At 36.8% G+C, this 23,849-nt stretch overlaps 1 protein-coding gene and 1 pseudogene across 17 annotated transcripts in view; both read right to left on the bottom strand.

Moving 5' to 3' along the window:
- The window catches only part of GRAMD1C (GRAM domain containing 1C), a 105,088-nt gene that overhangs the window by 8,563 nt on the left and 72,676 nt on the right, over positions 1 to 23,849 (bottom strand). For 14 of the 17 annotated variants that reach the window (XM_043474877.1, XM_043474873.1, XM_043474889.1 and 11 more), the window contains 6 exons: positions 19,213 to 19,372; positions 11,430 to 11,567; positions 5,614 to 5,732; positions 3,842 to 3,984; positions 2,971 to 3,074; positions 1,299 to 1,568 (listed from right to left, as the gene is read on the bottom strand). In XM_043474877.1, the coding sequence (XP_043330812.1) occupies positions 1,299 to 1,568; positions 2,971 to 3,074; positions 3,842 to 3,984; positions 5,614 to 5,732; positions 11,430 to 11,567; positions 19,213 to 19,372 (934 nt within the window). The remainder of the gene's footprint in view (positions 1 to 1,298; positions 1,569 to 2,970; positions 3,075 to 3,841; positions 3,985 to 5,613; positions 5,733 to 11,429; positions 11,568 to 19,212; positions 19,373 to 23,849) is intronic. The other 3 variants (XM_043474887.1, XM_043474890.1, XM_043474888.1) reach the window with 1 other exon arrangement.
- Positions 11,860 to 11,958, bottom strand: LOC122445644 (annotated as a pseudogene).

Raw genomic sequence — 23,849 nt, 5'->3', positions numbered from 1 at the left:
TACTGGAGAAGAAATTTGTAAAATTATTTGTAAAGATACAGTGAGTTAGGGTGAATTCCCTGCACCCTTCTTTGACTTCTGATATTCTAAGTAATATTAAACAAATCTACAAAAAGAAACCTTATATCAGTTCTGCAAATTTGACCTATATTACAAATTAATTTGTTCTAAAATTAAATAAGCAATTCAATATATCATGAATGATCTCTAAGTTTCATCTCTGCAAATAATATTTGAGCTAGTTCTATGCATATAATGCTTCGCTCCTTAAAAAAATTTTTTTTTAAATCATCCTCCCCTGTTCTCTGTTGCTCAAATTTTGTTGCCAAATCCCAAAATTAAATAGCCATTAGGTTTAAATGGTAGAAAAATATATTCACACTAAGGTGTTGGAGAAGACTCTTGAGAGGAGATCCAAGCAGTCCTTCCTAAAGGAAATCAGTCCTGAATGGAAGGACTGATGCTGAAGCTGAAACTCCAACACTTTGGCCACTTGATGTGAAGAACTGACTCATTTGAAAAGACCCTGATGCTGGGAAAGATTGAGGGCAGGAGGAGAAGGGGACGACAGAGGATGAGACGGTTGGATGGCATCACCGACGCAATGGACATGAGTTTGAGTGAGCTGCAGGAGGTGGTGATGGACAGGGAGGAATGGCGCGCTGCAGTCCATGGGGTCACAAAGAGTCGGACACGACTGAGTGACTGAACTGAACTGCACTGAAAATATAAGCCTTAGAAGAGGATCTGATAATGTAGAAGGTTGAGGATGTATGACAGCTTCTTATTTCTGAGAGGGAGGGTGTTACAGTTAGTAGAGACAAGATGTCTTCAAAATTAAATTCAGAGATAATAAAAGTCAAATTCTATCTCTGCAATTTTACTGAGCTGGCCCTGACAGTATATAAGGATTAAAAGCATACAATGATTGTAGTAGATTCAGGGGTAGAAATCAAATGTCTATAAATGCCTGGCAGGAAATTAACGAATGAAGCATCCCTCAGTGGGTGAGAGTGATGGGGACCGGTGACCTGGCAAAAGTACACACTCGGTTACATGAGGCAGGGACTGCTAAGCTCCAACTGATCGATTGCTGCTCTGAAGGCATGTGGGCCCAGGGCTGTCAGATCTGAGTTTTTATATAAAAATGTCCAGTTTTTAAAATACCATGTAGGTCCAGTACAGTACTTCTATTGGCCACACGCCTGCCATTTTGCAACTGCTCCTTTATATTTATATATTACTGAGTTTGACAAATATTATCAGAAAAGAAGAGAAAAGGAGCCCTCCTAACTGACCTGTCTTATAAACAAGAGGCATACTCTGCTTCATATAAGTAAACCTGTAAAGAAAAAAAGAGCTTTCATCTTTGTTTACCAGGTAACAGCTACCTGTAATATCCCCTTTGGCCTCTAAACTCATATCTCCAGAAGAACGCTGAGAAGAAAGTTTAGGAGCTGTTTCTGCTGTTCTGTTGAATGTTCGCCTTCTCCTTCGCAGGCCAGTAAGTTTTCCAGGGTCTTCCATGGACTGATTTACCATAGATTCTTCCATTAACAAATCTGATTCTAAAAAAAAAATAATCTTTAGATAGTGGAGAAATCTCAGCTATAAGATACAGAAAGGTTGGTTGTTGTTTTGTTCTCAGTTTGCTTTTTTTTTAAGCCTCGGTAACTTTTACTTAATAGTTTTACTTAATAGTTAAGCCTTGGTAACTATTACTCAGGTTTCTTATGGCCTAGATTCAAACTTTACTCTTAATGAAAAGTTATGGAGTGTACAGTGATCCCATAACGAGGCTTCATTATTCTAGGAAGAATGAACTGTATTAATTTATGATGGGAACCATCAGAACAGATTTGCCATGTGCCATATTAATATTAATGTAAAGATTTCAGTTATGGAAACAACATGCTACCCACTTACACTGGGTCCCTAGAAAGATTTCCAAGATAGATTATAGTACTTGATCATCAATCTCAAAAGAAGCAGCAGCATACAATAGTTCTAATTTACAATGAAAGCTTGCAAAAAAAGGAAGCACTGGTAAAGAAAGTCTGCAAACAATCTAAAAACTTTGTTTTTCTCAGTTGTTTTAACCTTTCCCTTCACCAGATTTTTCATTAGAAGTTCATTATCTACCAGCCAAACTTATCTTTGAGTTTCTCTTTCCTTGCTCGTGATTTGGAGTTTAATAATAAAACAGCCAGTGAGAAAGCAAGGAAAATAAATAACCAGCAAACTGGCTAGTGAAGCCTTAAATTACCCTAAGGTTATTGGCCACCACCTTTTCTTTAACTAAATTAATTACATTCATGTATGTGTGTATGTGTGTGTGTGTATACATATATATATATATGCTTTTTCTTCATGTACATTTTAAGGAATATCCAAACAGAACAACTACATCACTTCCCCTCCACCACCTCCACCAAATCCATACATGTACATGGTCCCATGGCTAAGTGGGCCTGCGTAAACCCAGGAGAGCTAAGTCGGTAAGGGAGGTATGGGCCTGAGGACTCTCCAGACCTTCTTTGTGAGCACAGTGCATGTTAATGATCAAGTCCCAGCCTCTCACTGCAGTCAGCTTCCTTGGCTCCTTGCAGAGGAAGGGAGTGTGACAGCTCCTAACTGTGTGATCCTGGAAAAGCCACTTAACCTCTCTCTCTCTCTTTTGATATTTCTTCTTTAGTAAAATGGGGAAAAAAAATTATAGGTTTGCAATGAGTTAATATTTATAAAACACATAGGGCAACATCTGACATATCATAAGCATTATATAAGTGTTTGGTAGATCAGTGAAAATTAGAAGTTTTTAAATTTTAAGTGTAACAGTTGGAACCACTTCAGTAAGAGTCATTCCAATGCCATCTACCAGTTCCTACTATGAATCCAATTGAAGAACCCACCCATTCTGTTAATAAATGCCATCCTTACAAAAATAGATAAATCAAGAAATTTACAAACCAAGCTGTTTAAAATAATCTGCCAGCGAACTCCAGGAATTCTTCTCAATTAAAGATTTGACAAAAGCCCACGGTTGTTTTTTGTATTTCAAATCTGTTGAAACTCTAATGAATAAGGAAGAAAGAATAATATTTAATTTACAAGATTTAATCACATTATGAACGTTGTAGTTAAATGTAGGAATGAATTCAGTGGAAAGCCAAAAGGATGTAAAGTCACTAAGACTACAAAAAAAGAAAAAAATTGTTCACTGAAAATGAATTCTTTAAAAAAATTACTGGGAGCTGCTAATAATTTCATCAACTTGGCATTTTATTTCTTTGCTTTCTCAAACTCTGAATTTTCTTTATTTAAATAGCAATAAAGGCTCAAAATTAAATTTCCTAAATGCCTTGTATAAAAAATCTCTAGTGGTCATACCTTAGCTGAAAGTCACTACACTAGCTGAGACTAGGGCAAGTGCATGATGAGCCCAGCACCACCTTCAACACACCGACACTTCTGGTCTCTCACTGCAACAGAGCTGTTTACTGCCCACCACGCGCTCCTCAAATCTCCCAGCCCCCTTGCCATTAAACAGCGTCCTGGGACCATTCTGGCCACTGGACTATGAGCACTACTCTATAGCTCTCTCTCTTCTGGTAGTAACTGAAATGATACATATTCTGGATTATGCAGCCCCAAATGTCAAAGCCCCATCAGCCTGGGTTCTTGAGTGAGACTTCCTACCCTTCTGCTGACCACCAGTGGACACCCGAAGCAAGAAATAAAGTTTTGTTGTGTAAAACTGCAACTAAGATTTCAGGATTGATACGTTGCCAGCATACAATGTAGCCTGTCCTGACTAAAACACTCCTTTACAGTAGCTTACCTCAGTCGGCATTTCTGCTTTGAAGATCGGATGATACAGTATCTGTTGAGAGTATAGAAGTAATCATGGTAGGGGACATCGTGTGTGAGCACTTCTGCATCTACCAAATAAAACTGTGCTTCCCGACTTTCTTTATACAGTCTCTGCCAAAATAAGATGAAATTTTTTTGCATGTATATGTTTAATACATCAAATTCCCTGCCAACTTAAGAACATGTATACCAGAATTCCTTCTCACAAATTACAAAAAAACATGAGGAGCCTATATACAAAGCCAGAAGGGCCTCCACATTGCTATGTAATCTACAAATTGAGAAGAAGGGATGTGCAGAAATAGTATTTGCTGCCTCTCTGTTATTTCATTGTATAATTTTTTTTACCTTCATTTTAGGCAGGCATAAGAGAAAGGAACTACATGATCTCTCATCTGTGTTAGCAGTTTATTAAGAATTTCAAATGTTCCTGGTAGAGGAACAATTCAAAAATCAATTGAACAAAGCCAGGACCCCACCCTAAAATTCATTAAAGTTTAATAAAAACCACTCTTCACCAGAAAAATGAAGGAAAGGGACAACCAGAAAACACTGCTTTCCCTAAATAGGCTTTGATGTGGTTGCTGGCCAAATCTCTGTCATTTTAACCTTACCTATTCTATTTATCCTCTAAAGTTATCAAAGACTCACAAATACCAAAAAAAAAAAAACTTCTCTTAAATGTTTGGAAATCTTTGGAAGAGAAAATTTTAAGTTCTTTTGAATACTGATGGGCAAAACCTATGATAGCGAAACTAATTCAGATGTTAACAGATATTTTCTAACTCTGTAGAACAGATATACTATACAGATATACAGTACTTCAACAAAACTGGCCAAACATAAACCACAGTATATGACAGTGCCATGCTGGTCACAGAGTAGACAGAGCATTAAATACCTAACATTCTCTTACTCATATGTCATAGCAGCCATCTAGTTATTTGGCCATAACCCTTGACACGATCCTGTAAATCAGATTCCAATAGTGTTCTGTTTTTTAAAAAACACTTATTATGAAAAGGTTCAAATATACACAAGAGTAGAAATGAACATTACACCATGAACCCTCATCAGCTCATCAACCAGCTTCAATATTAACTCACAGCCAGTCCTGTTTCATCTGTATCTCTCCCCACATTCCCTCCCTCCACCTTCATCTTCTGCCTAGCTACTTTTAAAATATATCCTAACCACCAATATAATTTCATCCAAAAATACATCAGTATATTTCTTTATCAATTGCTCAGTAGTGGTGGTGGTTTAGTCAGTTGTGTCTGATTCTTGTGACCCCATGGACTGTAGCCTGCCAGGTTCCTCTGTCCTTGGGATTTCCCAGGTAAGAATCCTGGAGTGGACTGCCATTTCCTTCTCCAGGGGATCTTCCCAACGCAAGTATCGAAACCACGTCTTCTGCATTGTAGGTGGATTCTTTACCACTGAGTCACCAACAGATTCCCTAAAATTCCTCAGTATATCCCTTTAAAAGATAAATACTCTTTGCTTTAAAATATAACAACTATACCATTACAGAATATAGAAATGAACAATTCCTTAAATCTCAGAAAAGCCTTTTTACAGTTGGCTTGTCTGAATTAGGATTGGGTTGATTTGTTTATGTGCCTCTTAAGCTCTTTTAACCTTTAAACAGTCTTGTAATTGGTGACTAGGACCTATGACAGGCATCTTTTCTCTTTCTACACACATGGTTCTTTCGGAACACTGGCAGCATAGACATACCTGCTTTTCAGTGGCCGTGGTACACTTTCCAGTTAGTGGATTGTTAAGGACTATAGTGTAAGTCATGGTTCTCAGCTGGTCACCTCCAGGTTCCACATTCCAAGGGGTAGATACTACATCTAATCACAGCAAAAAAGAGTTAGTTAAAAGAGTTAGTTCTAGAAATTTGAAGGGTATGGCTTGTAATGGAATTAAAGAGAGAATTTTTGAACTATTTAAATTTTTATTTGTGACCAGTTCTAACTTCCTTATAACTGTATTATTCATTTAACATTAAAGAAGAGTAAAGTCACATCAGGCACTCTTCTTGCATGTGACATACACCTCATCTCTGACCCATTTACTTCTAAATTGTTGTCTATTAAAATATTTTTTCTTTTCTCTAGAAGATAAAATTAAAAGCGTATCATCAGTGGCCTTCTTTTTAAAGTTCCCAGTACCTACAAAGAGAAGTAATGGTGTCCACTTATCAGAGACAGAACATTTCAACACTCCCATCATCAAGGACAAGACCGTGAAAGACATTTGTCCTTAATGTAGCAATATGATCTGATCTCAACTTGTGGAGAAATCACATCAATGAGAAATTATACAATGTTAATGGCTTCTCTGCCAAGATCTTTAATCAAGAAGGGGGCAATGGAATATAAATAAACTATATAACCTTTTCTATATGAAGAAAACTCTAGAAAAATCTATCTTTATGCAAGATTTTGTAAAAATTCTCTTTCTTTTGCTTAGCAACAACACAATGAGCAAAAATATACTTAGCACAGAAATACTGTGGTATTGGAGAAGACTCTTGAGAGTCCCTTGGACTACAAGCAGATCAAACAGTCAATCCTAAAGGAAATCAGTCCTGAATATTCATTAGAAGGACTGATGCTGAAGCGGAATCTCCAATACTTTGGCCACCTGATACAAAGAACTGACTCATCTGAAAAGATCCTGATGCTGGGAAAGATTGAAGGTGGGAGGAGAAGGGGATGACAGAGGATGATATGGTTGGATGGCATCACCAACTCTATGAACATGAGTTTGAGTAAGCTCCGGGAGTTGGTGATAGACAGGGAAGCCTGGAATGCTGCAGTCCACGGGGTTGCAAAGTGTCAGACACAACTGAGCGTCTGAACTGAACTGAATATCTTTAGAACATAGCACCATATAACAAAGTTCATTTAACAAGCTAACACTAGGAAAATATAGGTAACAGCATTATGAACTCTATTCAAAGATCTGACTAAGTCACCTAGCACAACTGTTGTTGTTGTTATTTAGTTGTTAAGTCGTATCTGACTCCTTGTGACCCCATGGACTGTAGCTTGCCAGGTGCTTCTGTCCATGGGATTCCTCAGGCAAGAATACTGGAATGGGTTGCCATTTCCTTCTCCAGGGGATCTTTCTGACCCAGGGATCAAACCCAGGTCTCCTGCATTGTAAGCAGACTCTGAGCCACCTGGGAAGCCCCACCTAGCACAATGGACTTAGGCAATTAGTATATCTGGCTTCTGCGCATCATTATCCTAAAACAGAAGCCTTTATCTAACCTATTACCCATCATCAAAGGAAAGGAAACAAGGCTTTATTATATATTCAATTTTATTTAACTTCTTTCAGTCAGCTAAGCCTAGGGATTTAATGAGGGATCCTGAAGCTGCCTGTTGCTTATCTTTTGCAGAAAAATTTCGCAAGTAAATTAAGCAGGCATCATCTCAAATCATGGGATCTATAATACAGAATTTGTTTAGAAAAATGATTTATTTAGGTGTACAAGAGATATAAAATTAATTATAAAATACTTTGTAAAATATCACTTTGGTCATATGTCAGCCTCTTTCAGAAAAATTATACAAATAGTTCACTGTTAACCAGTGACTAAATTTAAAGATATCATTGAATTCTGCCATTAAAACTGCACACTATTCCACAAAGATAAAAGTCTCTCTTTCACCTGTATTTTCATCAGTGTTACCAACAAGCCTATTGAATATCACGTGCCAGAACGTTACAACATTTTGGAATAGTCAAGCCCCCAATACCTAAGTAAAGTTCATCATAATATAAAGAACAGATGAAGTTATCAGAAAAAATGGCAACAGTATACAGAAAGACATATGAGGCATTTTGATATAATAAATTGAAGTAATCAAAAGCAAAAATTGCAAAATAAATAATTCAAGAAACCTTTGATGTAATGAAATTTTAAAATTGGTGAATCTTCACATCCACTAGGATAATTATAATCACAAAAACCTGAAAATAAGAGGTTGGCTAGATATGGAGAAATTGGAACCTTTACGCAGTGCTGGTGGGAATGTAAAATGATGCAGCCACTGTGGAAAACAATATGGCAGTTCTTCAAAAAATTAAACATAGAATTACCTTATGATCCATTTCTACTTCTAGGTATCACCCAAAGGAACCAAGAGCAGGGATTCAAACAGATACTTGTACATCAGTGTTCACAGCAACAGCATCCACAATAACTAAAATGTGGAAATAACTCAAAACTCCACTGATAAAGGGGTAGGTATACAAAATGCGGCATAAACATACAATGGCTTAGCATTTATTCTTTAAAAGGAATGAGATGAAATCCATACTGCAATATGGATAAACCTTGAAGACATTATGCTAAGTGAAATAAGCAGTCACAAAGAAACAAATATTGTATGGTTCCACTTACATGAGGTAGCTATCATAGTAACTGTGGTATTGGAGAAGACTCTTGGGAGTCCCTTGGACTGCAAGGAGATCAAACAAGTCAATCCTAAAGGAAATCAATCCTGAAAATTCATTGGAGGGACTGATGCTTAGGCTGAAGCTCTAATACTTTGGCCACCTGGTACAAAGAACTGACCCATTAGAAAAGACCCTGATGCTGGTAAAGATTGAAGGCAAGAGAAGGGGATGATAGAGGATGAGATGGTTGGATGGCATTACTGACTCAGTGGGCATGAGTTTGAGCAAGCTCCGGGAGACAGTGAAGGACAGGGAAGCCTGGCGTGTTGCAGTCCATGGGGTCCCAAAGAGTCAGACACAACTGCATGACTGAACAACAACAAAAGCATAGTGAAATTCATAGAGGCAGAAAGTAGAATGGTGTTCATCAGGAGATGGGGAGAGGGGAAAATGGAGAGTCACTGTTTACCAGGGACAGAGTTTCAGTTTGGGGAAGATGAAAAGTTCCAGAGATGGTGATGGGTACACAACAATGTGAATGTACTTCATGCCAGTGAATTGTACACTTTAAAATTATTAAAATGGTAAGTTTTATGTTATGTGCAGAAATAATACCACAATAAAAAAGACTGGTGAATGTAGGTGATGGGTAGGTTTCATTATACTATTCATGCAACTCTTCTAAAGATTTTCATTTTTTCAAAATTAGAAAGTTGAATAAAAAGACTGAAAACTGAGCTTTACATTATAAAAATAGTGTCCTATAACCATAAACAAAGATTTTAAAGAATTCAAATTAAATGATTTTTATTAAAACTATTAAGAATAATGATGATTATTAATATAATAATATATTAATAATCATTATTCTTAATAATTTAAAATAAATTTTAATTATAAAAAAATAGATCCAGAAGTAGCTGTTTTAGTGCTGAAATTAGGTTAAATCCACAAATAACTGACCATACTATATTTTCCCATTAAACTCTTAATAGTTTAAAAAGAAGCCTTTGAAAACTGTTCTTAAGAAATGCAACTTTGATTACCAGATAACAAATTCAGAAGACAATAGAATAGTGTGCAATCATAAGCAGATTATCTCTTTGGGGGCAAACCTTCTGACTAATTCTAGGTCTAATGGCAACATGCCTATAACTATTTATACTTGTGATAAGCCAGAAGCCTTTGTTTCCCAAAGCCATTTATAGCATCAGATGGCAAACACAGTCATCCATACTGAAGCTAGATATGATATCAGACACCAAATGCAGTTGTGATTAAAAAAAAAAAGAAACTTCATTTTGTACCAGCGTGGAATAATATAGCTAGTTTCCTCTGGGTCTTTCCAGCCATAAAAATGGCAGTGCAATATCAACAGGCATCATCTTAGAAAATTAAGAGATATAAAATATCCAGCTCTTCTGGAATGGCAGATTCTCCAGGCAGACATGAATAGCAAGAAGATACAAAATAGATTCAGAACAGATACAATGTTAAACATGAGCTACTGAGTGAAAAGAAAGATTTATATTCCTCAGGTATTATACATTTTTAAAACTGGAAGAACAGGAAAAAATTAATGATTTTTAAAAACAGGACATTTAATATAATCACAAGACAATAGCTATCAATCAGAAATTGCTTTGCTACTCTACTACGAATAATAAGAAAAAATTACTTTTTTATATCTAGTCTGTATCAATGTTATAACCTATGAATATGTAATTATGTTTACATAAAAGTTTCAAATAAAGGAATAACATCTAACGGTTAATAAAATGGTTAGACTATACATTATATTTAACTTGACTCTCTTTGACTATGTCAAATGACTCAGCTCATATGGATCTCTGCCACTGGTGTTTTCTAATTTTATATAGCAAGTTAAACCATATGCTCCCAAAGTTTCTAAGATATCTTGAAATATTTAGGATAAATTCAATTTCAGGTTGGCTATATGCTTCTTTGAGATGTTTACCAAAATAGAATTTTTAACACATAATCAATAAAATCTTTTTATAACTAACTTCCTAACTGGAATATTTTCATTAAGGTAGACCATAGGCATTGCAACCTCAAGTCTCCATGAATTTGCAGAAAAAACACACTTGTGTACCACTGCCCAAATCAAGATAGAGAACTTTACCAGCATCCCAGAAGCTCCCTCCCAGTCTTTATCCACCCACAGCAGTCCCCACAGCAGTTGGCTACTCTGCTGCTTTTATGTCCATAAATAAGTTTTACCTCATTTTGAACTTTAAATAAAGAAATCACAGCATGTACTATTTTGTGTCTGACTTCTCTTGCTTAATACTACAGTATACCCATAAGATTTATACATATTGTTAGAAGTAGCAGCAGGTTTTTTTTTTTCCCATCGCCATACAGTATTCTTTTGTGTGAACATACATCTGTTTATCCATTCTATTACTGGTGGATATTTGGGCTATTTTGATTTTGGGGACCATTTTAACTAATGCTGCTATGAATACAGCAGTACATGTCTTTCAGAGTACACTGGTACCCATTTCTGAAGGTTATATGTATCTAGTAGACACCACCAAATCATTTTGCAAAGTGACTATACTACTTCATACTCTACTAGAATCCAATTGGCTTCCTAGGCGGCACTAGTGGTAAAGAACCCATCTGCCAATGCAGGAGACACAGAGGTGCAGGTTTGATCCCTGGGTCAGGAAGATCCCTGGAGGAGGGCATGGCAACCCACTCCAGTATTCTTGCCTAGAGAATCCCATGGACAAAGGAGCCTGGCAGGCTATAGTCCATAGGGTCTCAAAGAGTCGGACACAACTGAAGCAACTTAGCACACATGCAGACTCCAACTATTCCACAATGGAATCCTTTTAAATGGGGCTCAACCCAGTTGAACTGCTATGTCAACAAATAAATGGAGTTTTAGTTCTCAAAGGGTCTGAACTTAATAGTAGGTAAGATCTGACTAATTGAAAAATTATACTATTTACACGTGATTTTACCCGAAACACCTAAACACTAGTTTCTATATCACCAAAATAAAATTGAAGCCTATCTAATTTTTCCACTTGACAACATAAACTCTCTAAGGATAATAAAATTCTCCCATATTTATCATTAGATAAGAACACAAGACCAACCTATTATATTTCTAGAATTAGAAAATCTCTGCATAAAGTGTGATCTGGTGAACAGCAATTCAAACATTCTTTCAGCACTGATATGAAACACACGGTTGATATAAAGTCTTCCATGAAGGTCTTTCTCAAGAATGTTTCCTGGGGAAACAAAAAACACAGAACAAAAAGGGAAGAAATCAAAGAAAGGTAATTTCAAGGTTTCATTTTGTTTATTTTGGGCACAAAATGGCTTTTAAATGTGATTACAATGATCACAGCATATTACATGACACTATTAAAACTCTAAATTGGTGTTATATACATACATAACTACACATAAAAGTAGATAGTAATTAAACTATATATGATCAATAGTTCAGTTGTCAAAAACCAAGATATAGAAATATTTAATTTGCATGATATCAAACTCCCATAATGGCATATATCATTCAAAAGAACAGTTCATGAATTTCTGTGTCATCCATGTGCAGCGGCCATGCTAACCTCTGTATCATTCCAATTTCAATATGTGTGATGCCAAACCAAGCACTCAAAAAAATATTTTAAAAAAAGGAATCTTTCAAGAGTGACAAGGGATACATAGCAGGTCCTATTTCTGAATGTGCATATATATTAAGTAAATATTAGGACATGAATGGCTTTAATATCTACAGTACTCACTATATTACTAGTCTGAATAATGTTTCAAACTTGACTTAAAGTTCACTCCACCAAGACAAGTATCACTGTATTTACAATCTGTTCTCAATACCACACATTAAAAGAAATCCTTCTGAAAGAGAAAAATAAATATCATATATTAACACATATATATGGAATCTAGAAAGATGGTACTGATGAACCTATTTGCAGGAAAGCAATGGAGACACAGCCATAGAGAACAGACTTGTGGAAACAGTGGGGAAGGAGAGGGTGGGACAAATGGAGAGAACATATACACTACCATATGTAAAATAGATAGCCAGTGGATAACTCAGGGAGTGCAAACTGGTGCTCTGAGATACCCTAGAGGGGTGGGATGGGGCGGGTGGTGGGAGGACAATTCAAGAGGGAGGGGACATATGTATACCTATAACAAACTCATGCTGATGTACAGCAAAAACCATCACAATATTGTAATTATCCTCCAATTAAAATAAATTAATTTAAAAAATAAACATGTGTAAAAAATAAATTAATTAATTAAAAAAATCCTTCTGAAAAGTATTCTTCAACACCTTCAACACCTAAGTACATTACGAATTTGGCACATAAGTGTTATATAACCATTTTTGAATGAAATAGGTGACTATGAAAAATACAAAAAAATGGTAAGTGAAGTTGCTCAGTTGTGTCCGACTCTGTGAACCCATGGACTGTAGTCTACCAGGCTCCTCAGTCCATGGAATTTTCCAGGCAAGAGTACTGGAGTGGGTTGCCATTTTTTTGCAATGATATTTTTTAATAATTTTAGAGGGACAATTAACTAAACTAGACTTTATTCCTATTTTTTCCAGTAATGTCTTTTTCTGTACAAGAATCCAGCCCAAGATACCATGTTTGTACTTAGTTGTTATCATCCTAGTCTCCTCCAATCTATGACAGTCCCTTACGTTTTTCTTGTTTTTCAATGACCTAATACATTTGAAAGTACAGGACAGGTATTATGTAGAAGTCCCCCAATTTGGGTTCACCTGAGGTTTTTTTCATGATTAGATCAGGGTTTGGATTTGGGGGACTAATACCACAGAGGTGAAGTACCCTTCTCCTCAAACTCAGGGGGTACACATAACAGCATGGTGATATTAACCTTGATGAATTCGTCAAGGTGGTATCTGGCAGGCTTTTCCACTTCAAAGGTATTATTTTCCTCTTTCCGTATTCTATTCTTTAGAAGTTCAGCCCATCTCAAGGGGAGGAGAATTCAGCTCCACCTCCTGGAAGGGAAAAGATCTACATATATTATTTACCTATATTATTTGGAGCTCTGTAAGGAAGACTCCTGCTTTCTCCCCCATTCATACATTTATTCAACCATTGGTATCAGGATGGACTTATAAAGTCAGTTTATACTTTAGGTTATAATCCGGTACTATCATTATTTATTTTGCTGCTCACACTTATTTTTTGTTTGGCCATTTAGAAGCTCTTTCAGGTTGACACCTATGACCTTTCAACATGCCTCTTTTTTTCTTTTTCAAGCACTTCTTTATATTCTTGCACTATATCTGGGCTCATTTTGTATATTCCCCACCCTAGCCCTTCACAGGTGGCTCTGGTGGTAAAGAACCCACCTGCCAATGCAGGATACATAAGAGACCTGGGTTCGATCCCTGGGTCAGGAAGATCTCCTGGAGGAGGGCATGGCAACCCACTCCAATATTCTTGCTTGGAGAATCCCCTGGACAGAGGAGCTTGGCAGGCTACAGTCCATGGGGTCACAAAGAGTCAGACACAACTGAAGTGTGCACTGTTAACCCTAAAAGCAGCCATTTCTCTAAGGAGTCCTGGAACTTTTATTTTTCTTTCCTTTTTTTTTTTTATGGTCCTTCTCAATTTTTTTTTTCCATTTATTTTTATTGGTTAGAGGCTAATTACTTTACAGTATTGTAGTGGTTTTTTGTCATACATTGACATGAATCAGCCATGGATTTACATGTATTCCCCATCCCAATCCCCGCTCCCACCTCCCTCCCCACCCAATTCCTCTGGGTCTTCCCAGTGCACCAGGCCCGAGCACTTGTCTCATGCATCCCACCTGGGCTGGTGATCTGTTTCACCCTCGATAATATACATGTTTCGATGCTGTTCTCTCAAAACATCCCACCCTCGCCTTCTCCCACAGAGTCTAAAAGTCTGTTCTGTACATCTGTGTCTCTTTTTCTGTTTTGCATATAGGGTTATCGTTACCATCTTTCTAAATTCCATATATATGCATTAGTATACTGTATTGGTCTTTATCTTTCTGGCTTACTTCACTCTGTATAATGGGCTCCAGTTTCATCCATCTCATTAGAACTGATTCAAATGAATTCTTTTTAATGGCTGAGTAATATTCCATGGTGTATATGTACCACAGCTTCCTTATCCATTCGTCTGCTGATGGGCATCTAGGTTGCTTACATGTCCTGGCTATTATAAACAGAGCTGCAATGAACATTGGGGTGCATGTGTCTCTTTCAGATCTGGTTTCCTCGGTGTGTATGCCCAGAAGTGGGATTGCTGGGGAACTATTATTTTTCAAAAGTAAGTTTCCTTCCTTAAATTTCACATTTATAAAGGAAATAAATTGTATTCACATAAGTATTTCAATACAATGTCTTCATATTTCATTTAAACTCTACTGTTAGATAAAATGTTCTGTATCATGACTCATAAAAACATAACTTGCAGTATTACTACCAAAAATTAACAATAATACCTTTTGTATGCAAATTTGTTCAAGGAAGTAAGGATATGAAATAAACTATTTCCACCTGGGATTATTTATTTATTAAATTCATGGTACTTTAAAGCCTCCTATCTAAATAACATCATCAATCATATTGCTGGAGCATATTAAGCTAGCAGGTGGTATTTCAAATGGAGAAAGGAACACTGCTCAACTTAGTAGCAGGTTACTATTTCCAATAAAGAATAAATACTATTTCAAATATAACAATTTGAAAGTGGCCAATGGAAAATGGTGGGAAAATTGAGACAGATAAATATAAGAAGTACCTTGGCATGAATAAAACTGAAACCACTGAGCACATACACAACACATATAGATAGTATTTTGAGTATGTGTGAAAAAATGCATTAGGTAGGTATGCAAGAAAGGCAGGTAATTTGGAGTTTAGTTGAGTAACTAAAGAGACACAATTTGTTTTATCTTTCATTCTCTAAAAACTGGTGATCAGGGCTTCTATGCAATACAGAAACTACACCACTATTATTCTTTCTTTCTTTGTAGATAAAAACACAATTTATATGAGTTTTAATGTCACTCTTTACATAATTTATCATTAATGTGAATTGTATGGGAACTGAATGAGGATTTTTTTTTTTAAAGGATCATTCTTATAAAAGAGCAGATGAGAAAGAAAAAGAAAAAAATCCTCATTTGGTTCTTTTATTGCATCAATAATAAAATGATGATTTGGGGTTTTTTTCCTTCATTCTATTAAGGTGACAAATCACATTGATTAATTTTTGTCTGTTGACCCATTTTCAAATTCCAGGAATAAATCCCACTTGGTCATAGTGTATAACCCTTTTAATGTACTGCTTTGGTTTGCTCGTATTTTGTTCAGGATTTTGATGTCAATATCTGTAAAGGATATTTGTAATTTTCTTGTAGTGTCTTTGCCTGTCTTTGGTATCAGTGTAAAAATTTTCAAAATACATTCTGGATGCAAAAACAAACAAACAAAAATCCTCATTTTGGTGTCACTTATGTGTCTGGCCACTGAGTGCCAGAGCAGATCTTCCTACAGCTAGAGCCTTGGCCAGGCAGGGATACCTAACTCACACAGCTACATGCTATTGTTGTTTAGTTGCTAAGTCATGTCCAACTCTTTTGCAACCCCATGGACTGTAGCCTGCCAGGCTCCTCCATCCATGGAATTTCCCAGGCACAAATGGTAAGGACGCTAAGAGAGTCTAGTCATTCCTGGTGCTTGATCCTTTCAAAAAAACTTCCTCTCATTGATATTTTCAAAAGAACACAACTGTCTTCTTAATACATTTTAATTTTTAAGAGCCTGTTTATTTTTACTTAGGTTTTTAAGAGTGTAGATTTAGTTTTCACAAAGATACTGCAGTGTTTTCAAGCCAAGGTAGAACCTGATTTGGATTTGGTTTTCATGGATTTGTTTTGGTTTTGGATCTGGATTTGATTTTAGATTTGAACTGGATTTGGATTTGACTTAGATTTGACTTGGATTTAACTTTGGTTTTCAAGGATTTAGTAAACAGCCTTCAGGGGTTTCCAAACCAGGTCTAAGCTGAACAGTAAGTAGACTAGTAAATACAGTCATGTCAGACAGATCCAAACCACAACAATGTCCCCTTCACCAACACTCTGGTAGGAATAGTAATATAACATGCTGGTACAAAAGAAGGTATAGCAAAACTCCACCGGCATTACTCTGCTTCCTGAAATTTGAAAGTAGTCAGCCACTACCCTACCCTTCCTATTGTCTCCTCACTTCACTGACTTCAATGTCAGTAATCTTACAGCTAAAAAAAAAAAAAGAAAGAAAACTGCTTGAAGTGACCTTGAAATTCCATGACTTGATAAGCATGACAAGCCCCAGGTTATTGGTTGTAACTTAAAGAAAGTAAAGAGAACATGATTTGCTCTAAAGTTTCCCTTAAGTAACTAATTTTTGTTTTTACTGTGTTCTCTACATTCAAAAAATGAAGATAAGGCACCCAGTCCCATCACTTCATGGCAAATAGATGGGGAAACAATGGAAATAGTGACAGACTTTATTTTGTTGGGCTCCAAAATCACTGCAGATTGTGACTGCAGCCATGAAATTAAAAGACACTTGTTCCTTGGAAGAAAAGTTATGACAAACCTAAACAGCATATTAAAAAGCAGAGACATTACTTTGCCGACAAAGGTCCATCTAGTCAAGGCTATGGTTTTTCCAGTAGTCATGTATGGATGTGAGAGTTGAACCATAGAGAAGGCTGAATGCGGAAGAATTGATGCTTTTGAACTGTGGTGTTGGAGAAGACTCTTGAGAGTCCCTTGGACTGCAAGGAGACCAAACCAGTCCATCCTAAAGGAAATCAATCCTGAATATTCATTAGAAGGACTGATACTGAAACTGAAGCTCCAGTACTTTGGCCACCTGATGCAAAGAGCCAACCCATTAGAAAAGACCCTGATGCTGGGAAAGATTGAAGGCAGAAGAAGAAGGGGATAACAGAGGACGAGATGGTTGGATGACATCACTGACTCAACGGACATGAGTTTGAGCAAGCTCCAGGAGATGGTGAAGGACAGGGAACCCTGGCGTGCTTCAGTACATAGGGTCGCAAAGAGTCGGATACAACTAAGTGACTGAACAAACAACTACTTTTGAAATCTCTCTCTTCCCCTCTCTTTTTGTGGTTAAAAAAAGTACTAAGATTTATAGTACTACACCATGCAGATTTTCATTACGATTTTTTAAAACTCAAACTGTATTAGACTTAAATGTAAGACCTGAAACCATTAAACTTCTAGAAGAAAACATAAGCAAGTACATTCTTTTACATCTTTCTTAGCAGTATTTTTTATGTCTCCTCTAGTAAGATAAATAAAAGCAAAAATAAACAAATCAAACTAAAAAGCTTTTGCACGGTGAAGGAGACTATAATCAAAATGTAAAGGCTGCCTACTGAATGTCAGAAGATATTTGCAAATGATATATCTGATAAGGGGTTAATATCCAAAATATACAAAGGACTCATACAACTCAACAACTGAAAATTACCTGATTAAAAAAGGAAATGAGCAGAGGACCTGAATAGACATTTTTTCAAAGAAGACATACAGATGGCCAACAGGCACATGAAAAGATGCTCAGCATCATTAATCATCAGGGAAATGCAAATCAAAACCACAACAAGGTACCATCTCACACCATCAGAATGGCTATTACCAAGAAGACAGCAAATAACAAGTATTGGTGAGAATGTGGAGAAAAAGGAACCTTAGTACACTGTTGGTGGGATGTAAACTAGTGCAGTCACTATGGAAAATACTAGGTAAGTTCCTCAAAAAAATAAAAATAGAACTACCATAAAATCCAGTAATTTCACTCCTAGGTATTTTCCTAGGTATTTATCTGATGAAAATGAAAACACTAATTCAAAAAGATATATGTACCCCACTATGTGCACTGCAGCATTATTACAATAGCAAAGATATGGAAGCAACCTAAGTGACTATCAACAGATAGAGGGGATAAAGACCATGTGGTATAGATATATATATAATGGAACATTGTTGTTTAGTTGCTAAGTTGTGTCTGACTCTTTTGTGACCCCCTGGACTGTAGCCCACCAGGCTCCTCTGTCCATGAGGTTTTCCAGGCAAGAATACTATAGTGGGTTGCCATTTCCTTGTCCAGGGGATCTCCCCAACCCAGGGATAGAACCCACATCTCCTGTATTGCAGGTGGATTCTGTACCACTGAGCCATCTGTGGTAAAGGGAAGCCCAAAATGGAATATTACTCCATCCATAAGAAAGGATGAAATCTTGCCATTTTTGGCACAGATGAACCTAGAGGATATTATGCTTAGTGAAATAAACCAGAAAAAGAAAGACATATACTGTATGATTTCACTTATATGTGGAATCTAAAAAACAAAACAATGAACAAACATAACAGGAACAGAGCCATAGATATAGAGAACAAACAGGTGGTTGCCAGAAGGGAAGGAGGTGGGGGAAGGAGATAAACAGGTGAGTGAGATTAAGAGGTACAAATTTCAGATACATATAAGTCATGGGTAAAAAGAAAAAAAAAGTTGCTTTTCCATTGCTACTGCTCCATTTCCACTGACTCAATGCGTGGGGTAATATAGGCTAAATGTGATGAAGATCTTCAAATTTCAGGCTTCTAAAAAGTGGTGATGGGTTAGATTTAGCAGCCCCTTTCCCCTATTTCTTATTAACTTCCATCCCTTTTTGGTTCTTTATAGAGTGAGACTGTATTTGGTACAAAAAAAGAATTCTCAATCTGTACACACTTAATACAAAAGTAAACATTAAAAGATATAACTGAAATTTTACTTAAAATTTATAAGAAAGTCTTTACCTTCATCGACAGAATCTGAAGTGCTGCTTTTGTCCAGACAAAGATACTCATTTTTATTCAAGTCCAGTGATTTTGATGACTGTCTACTTAACCTCTTTTCTGAAGTTAGTGAAGGACTTTTGATCTGTTTCTCACTTTGGGGTTCCTCTTTCCCTAGCCCCTAAAAGGCAAACAATGAGATCTTTAATAATAAACACATTTTGAAATGCTGCTCTTTGAGAGCTTTGCTTGTTATGTTTATATTACATTTGGTCCATAAAATATTGATAGATAATATAGATCATCCTAAAGTCATCTTCTTATACATTAATGAACAATACATTTATGAAGAACATCATAAAAAAGAACTCACAGTTAACAACATATGGATCACTTAAGTAGAAGGGAAAGGGGAAAAAGGACAAAAATAACGGAGTGGTCAGTTCTTTGGGGTGTGCAAGGAAAGGAGTTAAACCCAATTAGTTTCCCCAGACAATACCTGCCCCATCAACTCAAGGAAGAGAACTCACCCATCTCTCAAGACCAGTAACTAAAGGGAAAAGGGAAAGAAAATAGAGATATAAAAGTCACATCAGAGTACAGTGAGGGAGAATAGATTAAAGGAGAAAGATTAAAGCAAATCCATAAGAATACAGTTGGATTTACTGTTAAGGGACTAAGGGATTGTACATTAAAATATATTCAATATATACTGCTATCCATACTTTCTGGAAATGGCTTAATAAAGATATGTCATATTATAAAGAAATTTCTGTAATAAATTTAATATTAGGCCTTAAAGTATGAATGCTATTACTATGTTAGTAGTAGTCAAATAGAAGAGTATTGTAATTAGGCTTAATAGAACAGTGTGAAAATACAAACCATATGGCAGTGTACTTTCTTGCATTGTCTGCGTATAAGCAGATGAAAGACAGCAAAAGCATATAATCGTTCTACCTTCTGCCCCGTGAGATCTTAGAGCAGCACTGAACAACAGAAGCAGCTCCAAGGAGGAGGAGCTCCAGGAGGTTTCCACTGACCATTAAGAAAGCAGAATAATATTACTCAGCCGTTAAAAAGAATTCATTTGAATCACTGCTAATGAGATGGATGAAACTGGAGCCCTTTATACAGACTGAAGTAAGCCAGAAAGATAAAGACCAATACAGTATACTAACACATATATATGGAATTTAAAAAGATGGTAACGATAACCCTACATGCAAAACAGAAAAAGAGACACAGATGTACAGAACAGACTTTTAGACTCTGTGGGAGAAGGCGAGGGTGGGATGTTCAGCGAGAACAGCATTGAAACAACTATACTATCAAGGGTGAAACAGACCACCAGCCCAGGTTGGATGCATGAGACGGGTGCTCAGGGCTGGTGCACTGGGAAGACCCAGAGGGATGGGATGGAGAGGGAGGTGGGAGGGGGGATAGGGATGGGGAACACATGTAAATCCATGGCTGATTCATGTCAATGTATGGCAAAAACCACTACAATATTGTAAAGTAATTAGCCTCCAACAAATAAAAATAAATGGAAAAAAAAGAAAAATTAAAAATAAATAAATAAAAGTTTGATCTATAGAGCCAAATGACTTGAAAAAAAAAAAAAAAGAAAGCAGAATAACAACCGGGACCCAGGACACAATTTATTAAAGTATCACTATCCTAAGTCAGAGCATTGACTTTTCAATCAGAGATTACTGTTAAAATCAAGACTTGATTTATTCAGGAGTTTCGCACTACAAAGCAACATGCTTATTAGCTGACCCAGGACCTCTATAGATGCTAAGTAGAGTAAGTTTCCACACAAATTTCTTGTTTTAACTAAGATTTAGTTCCTACTGTAACAAACACGGACAGATACCTATAGGAAAAGCAACATCACTATTTTTGAATGGTTAGCATCCAGATGATTTGCAATTCTTTGTATACTTTTATATATTTCCTAAATCTTTAAAGAGATTATTAATTTTTTCACTTATTAAAAACTTATTTTAGGAATTTCTACTTCTTTTTGTTATTACCAACTTTGTTGGAGATTATTAATTTTACAACTTAACAAAAACTTATTCTTAGAAAATTCTATTTCTAACTTTTTGTTATTACCAACTTTGTTGGAAGTAAAAATGAAACAGTGACAAGATGTTTGATATCTGAGAATCTCACTGTACTTCTCCTTCTCTTGAATGTAAAAGGCAAAAAGGGACCAAATTTTTAGATTACTTATATTCCATAAGCTGAAAACATCTATCTTAAACATCAATGAATATACAGTCAAACTTAAAACATTAAATTACTCCTCTAAATCCATTTCTTTTTCTTAGAGAAAGTATGACTTCCTTTAGGAACAAAACTAGAAGGGCCAACAGATTAACTATCTCAAGAACAGAAGACATTGTCAACGAGGCTGTAGGAAGGACTCAAGGAATAATAATATTAATAGTTCTGAGAACCCAGCCTCAAAGTCAGATTTGTATAAAGGGATAGGGGACTGCAAGAGATCCCCTGTCCTGTTAAACCCCAAAACTCAGTGGCTTGTTCTTGTCAGTGAGAGCATACAAGGGGACTGGCATTCAGAATCATCTCCCTTACACAAGTAGTAAGTTCCTAAGTGTCTCTTGATGAATGAGTTTTACATGAAATCCACAGTACAAAATCAGACTGAGATAGATGCATGATGGTCACCTGAAACAAGCTGAAAACTTGCTGGTCTTTTACAGAATCTATTTCAATGTTTCCCCAACATTTATTCACAACAGATGCTGGGAGCTCCATGAGAGAAGGTAAAAGAGGTCCATTACTGGCCACACACAGATTCATCTTCAACTATAACACGTCCCATAGTTGCTTCAGTCACGTCCGACTTTGTGACCCTGTGGACTGCAGCCCGCCAGGCTCACCATCCATGGGATTCTCCAGGCAAGAATACTGGAGTGGGTTGCCATTTCCTTCTCCATTCAACTATAATAGATTATGGTTATTAATACTTGATACATGTCAAGGACTATTCAATGTACCTTCATATATATTAATTAATTTAGTCCTTACTTAAAAATTCCTATGGGGTATTAGTGTCCTCATCTTATTGTTGAGAAAACAAAGGCATAGAGAGGTTAAGTAATTAATTTATTTAATGTCATACAGTTAGAAAGTGGCAGAGGTAGAGTTTGAAGCCAATGCTTTGATTTAAAATAAGAAATTCAGCACTGGCCCAAAATTTGCATCACCAATCAGAAGAACAAAAGCTGCACACTCTCATCACTTAGAATGTGGTTTCTAAGTGCCATCCTTCACTAAAATCTATGGCTCATTAGACAAGTAGCTGATACTAAGTCTGGGACTGAAAATATAAAAAATGCTTGGGACACATTATTGTACCAGAAAGAAAGAAAGCTGTCAAAAATTATTGATTATTTCAAAAGGACAGAGGAGCCAACTTGAAGGGGCTCCTATTGGCAGAGGGGACAATCTGAGTATAAAAAGTAATAATAATAATGACTTTGATTGATAGAAACTCACCAAAACTTTTTTTAAATTGATAGGCTTATAATAATACTTAAAAAAATAAACAAAGAAACTAACTAGCTAAAGTGCAATTCGCTCAGTCGTGTCTGACTCTTTGTGACCCCATGGACCCATGGAATTCTCCAGGCCAGAATACTAGAGTGGTAGCCTTTCCCTTTTCCAGGGGATCTTCCCAGCCCAGGGATCAAACCCAGGTCTCCTGCATTGCAGGTGGATTCTTTACCAGCTGAGCCACAAGTGAAGCCCAAGAATACTGGAGTGGGTAGCCTATCCCTTCTCCAGGGGATCTTCCTGACCCAGGAATCAAACCAGGGTCTCCTGCATTGCAGGCAGATTCTTTACCAACTGAGCTCTCAGGGAAGCCCTAACTAGCTAACTATGAAAATTAACTGGATGTGTCTGATGTAGTGGGCTTCCCAGGTGGTGCTAGTGGTAAAGAACCCACCTGCCAATGCAGGAGATGTAAGAGACACGGGTTTGATCTCTGGGAAGATCCCCTGAAGGAAATGGCAACCCATTTCTTGCCTGAAGAATCCCATGGACAGAGGAGCCTGGTGGGCTATAGTCCATAGCATTGGAAAGAGTGCCCCATGACTGAAGCAACTTAGCACGTACGTCTGATTTAGCAGTCGGTTTAACAAGCATTTGTGGTTACTCAAGCATGGTGCTCAGGGTTCTCATCTCCCCTTCAAAACAGATCCTTCCATTACATACCCTATCTATTCTGAGAACAATTCTGCTATGAATTTTTCCACCTTATTTATTTTTAAAAATGTCTATCCCCTTTATAGGGGCTTTCCCAGTGGCTCAGCAGTAAAGAATCCGCCTGCAATGCAGGAGCTGCAGGAGATGTGGATTCGATCCCTGGGTCAGGAAGATCTCCTGGAGGACAGCATGGCTGAAGAATACCCACTTCAGTATTCTTGCCTGGAGAATCCCAAGGGCAGAGGAGCCCGGCAGGCAACAGTCCATAGTGTCGCAAAGAGTCAGACACAACTGAAACGACTTGGCATGCACGCATCCTCCTTACAGACTGATGCTCAGGAAACTGCCTGGTAACTCTGCACCATATCCAGGTCTGAACAGAAACACATATTATTCCCATATAATCTCTGCTA

This window comes from Cervus canadensis, chromosome 7 (genome assembly GCF_019320065.1).
Source record: "Cervus canadensis isolate Bull #8, Minnesota chromosome 7, ASM1932006v1, whole genome shotgun sequence".
In the NCBI taxonomy this organism is placed as follows: domain Eukaryota; kingdom Metazoa; phylum Chordata; class Mammalia; order Artiodactyla; family Cervidae; genus Cervus; species Cervus canadensis.
The sequence above is the reverse complement of the archived record's forward strand: the minus strand, read 5'-3'. Positions and strand labels throughout refer to the sequence as shown.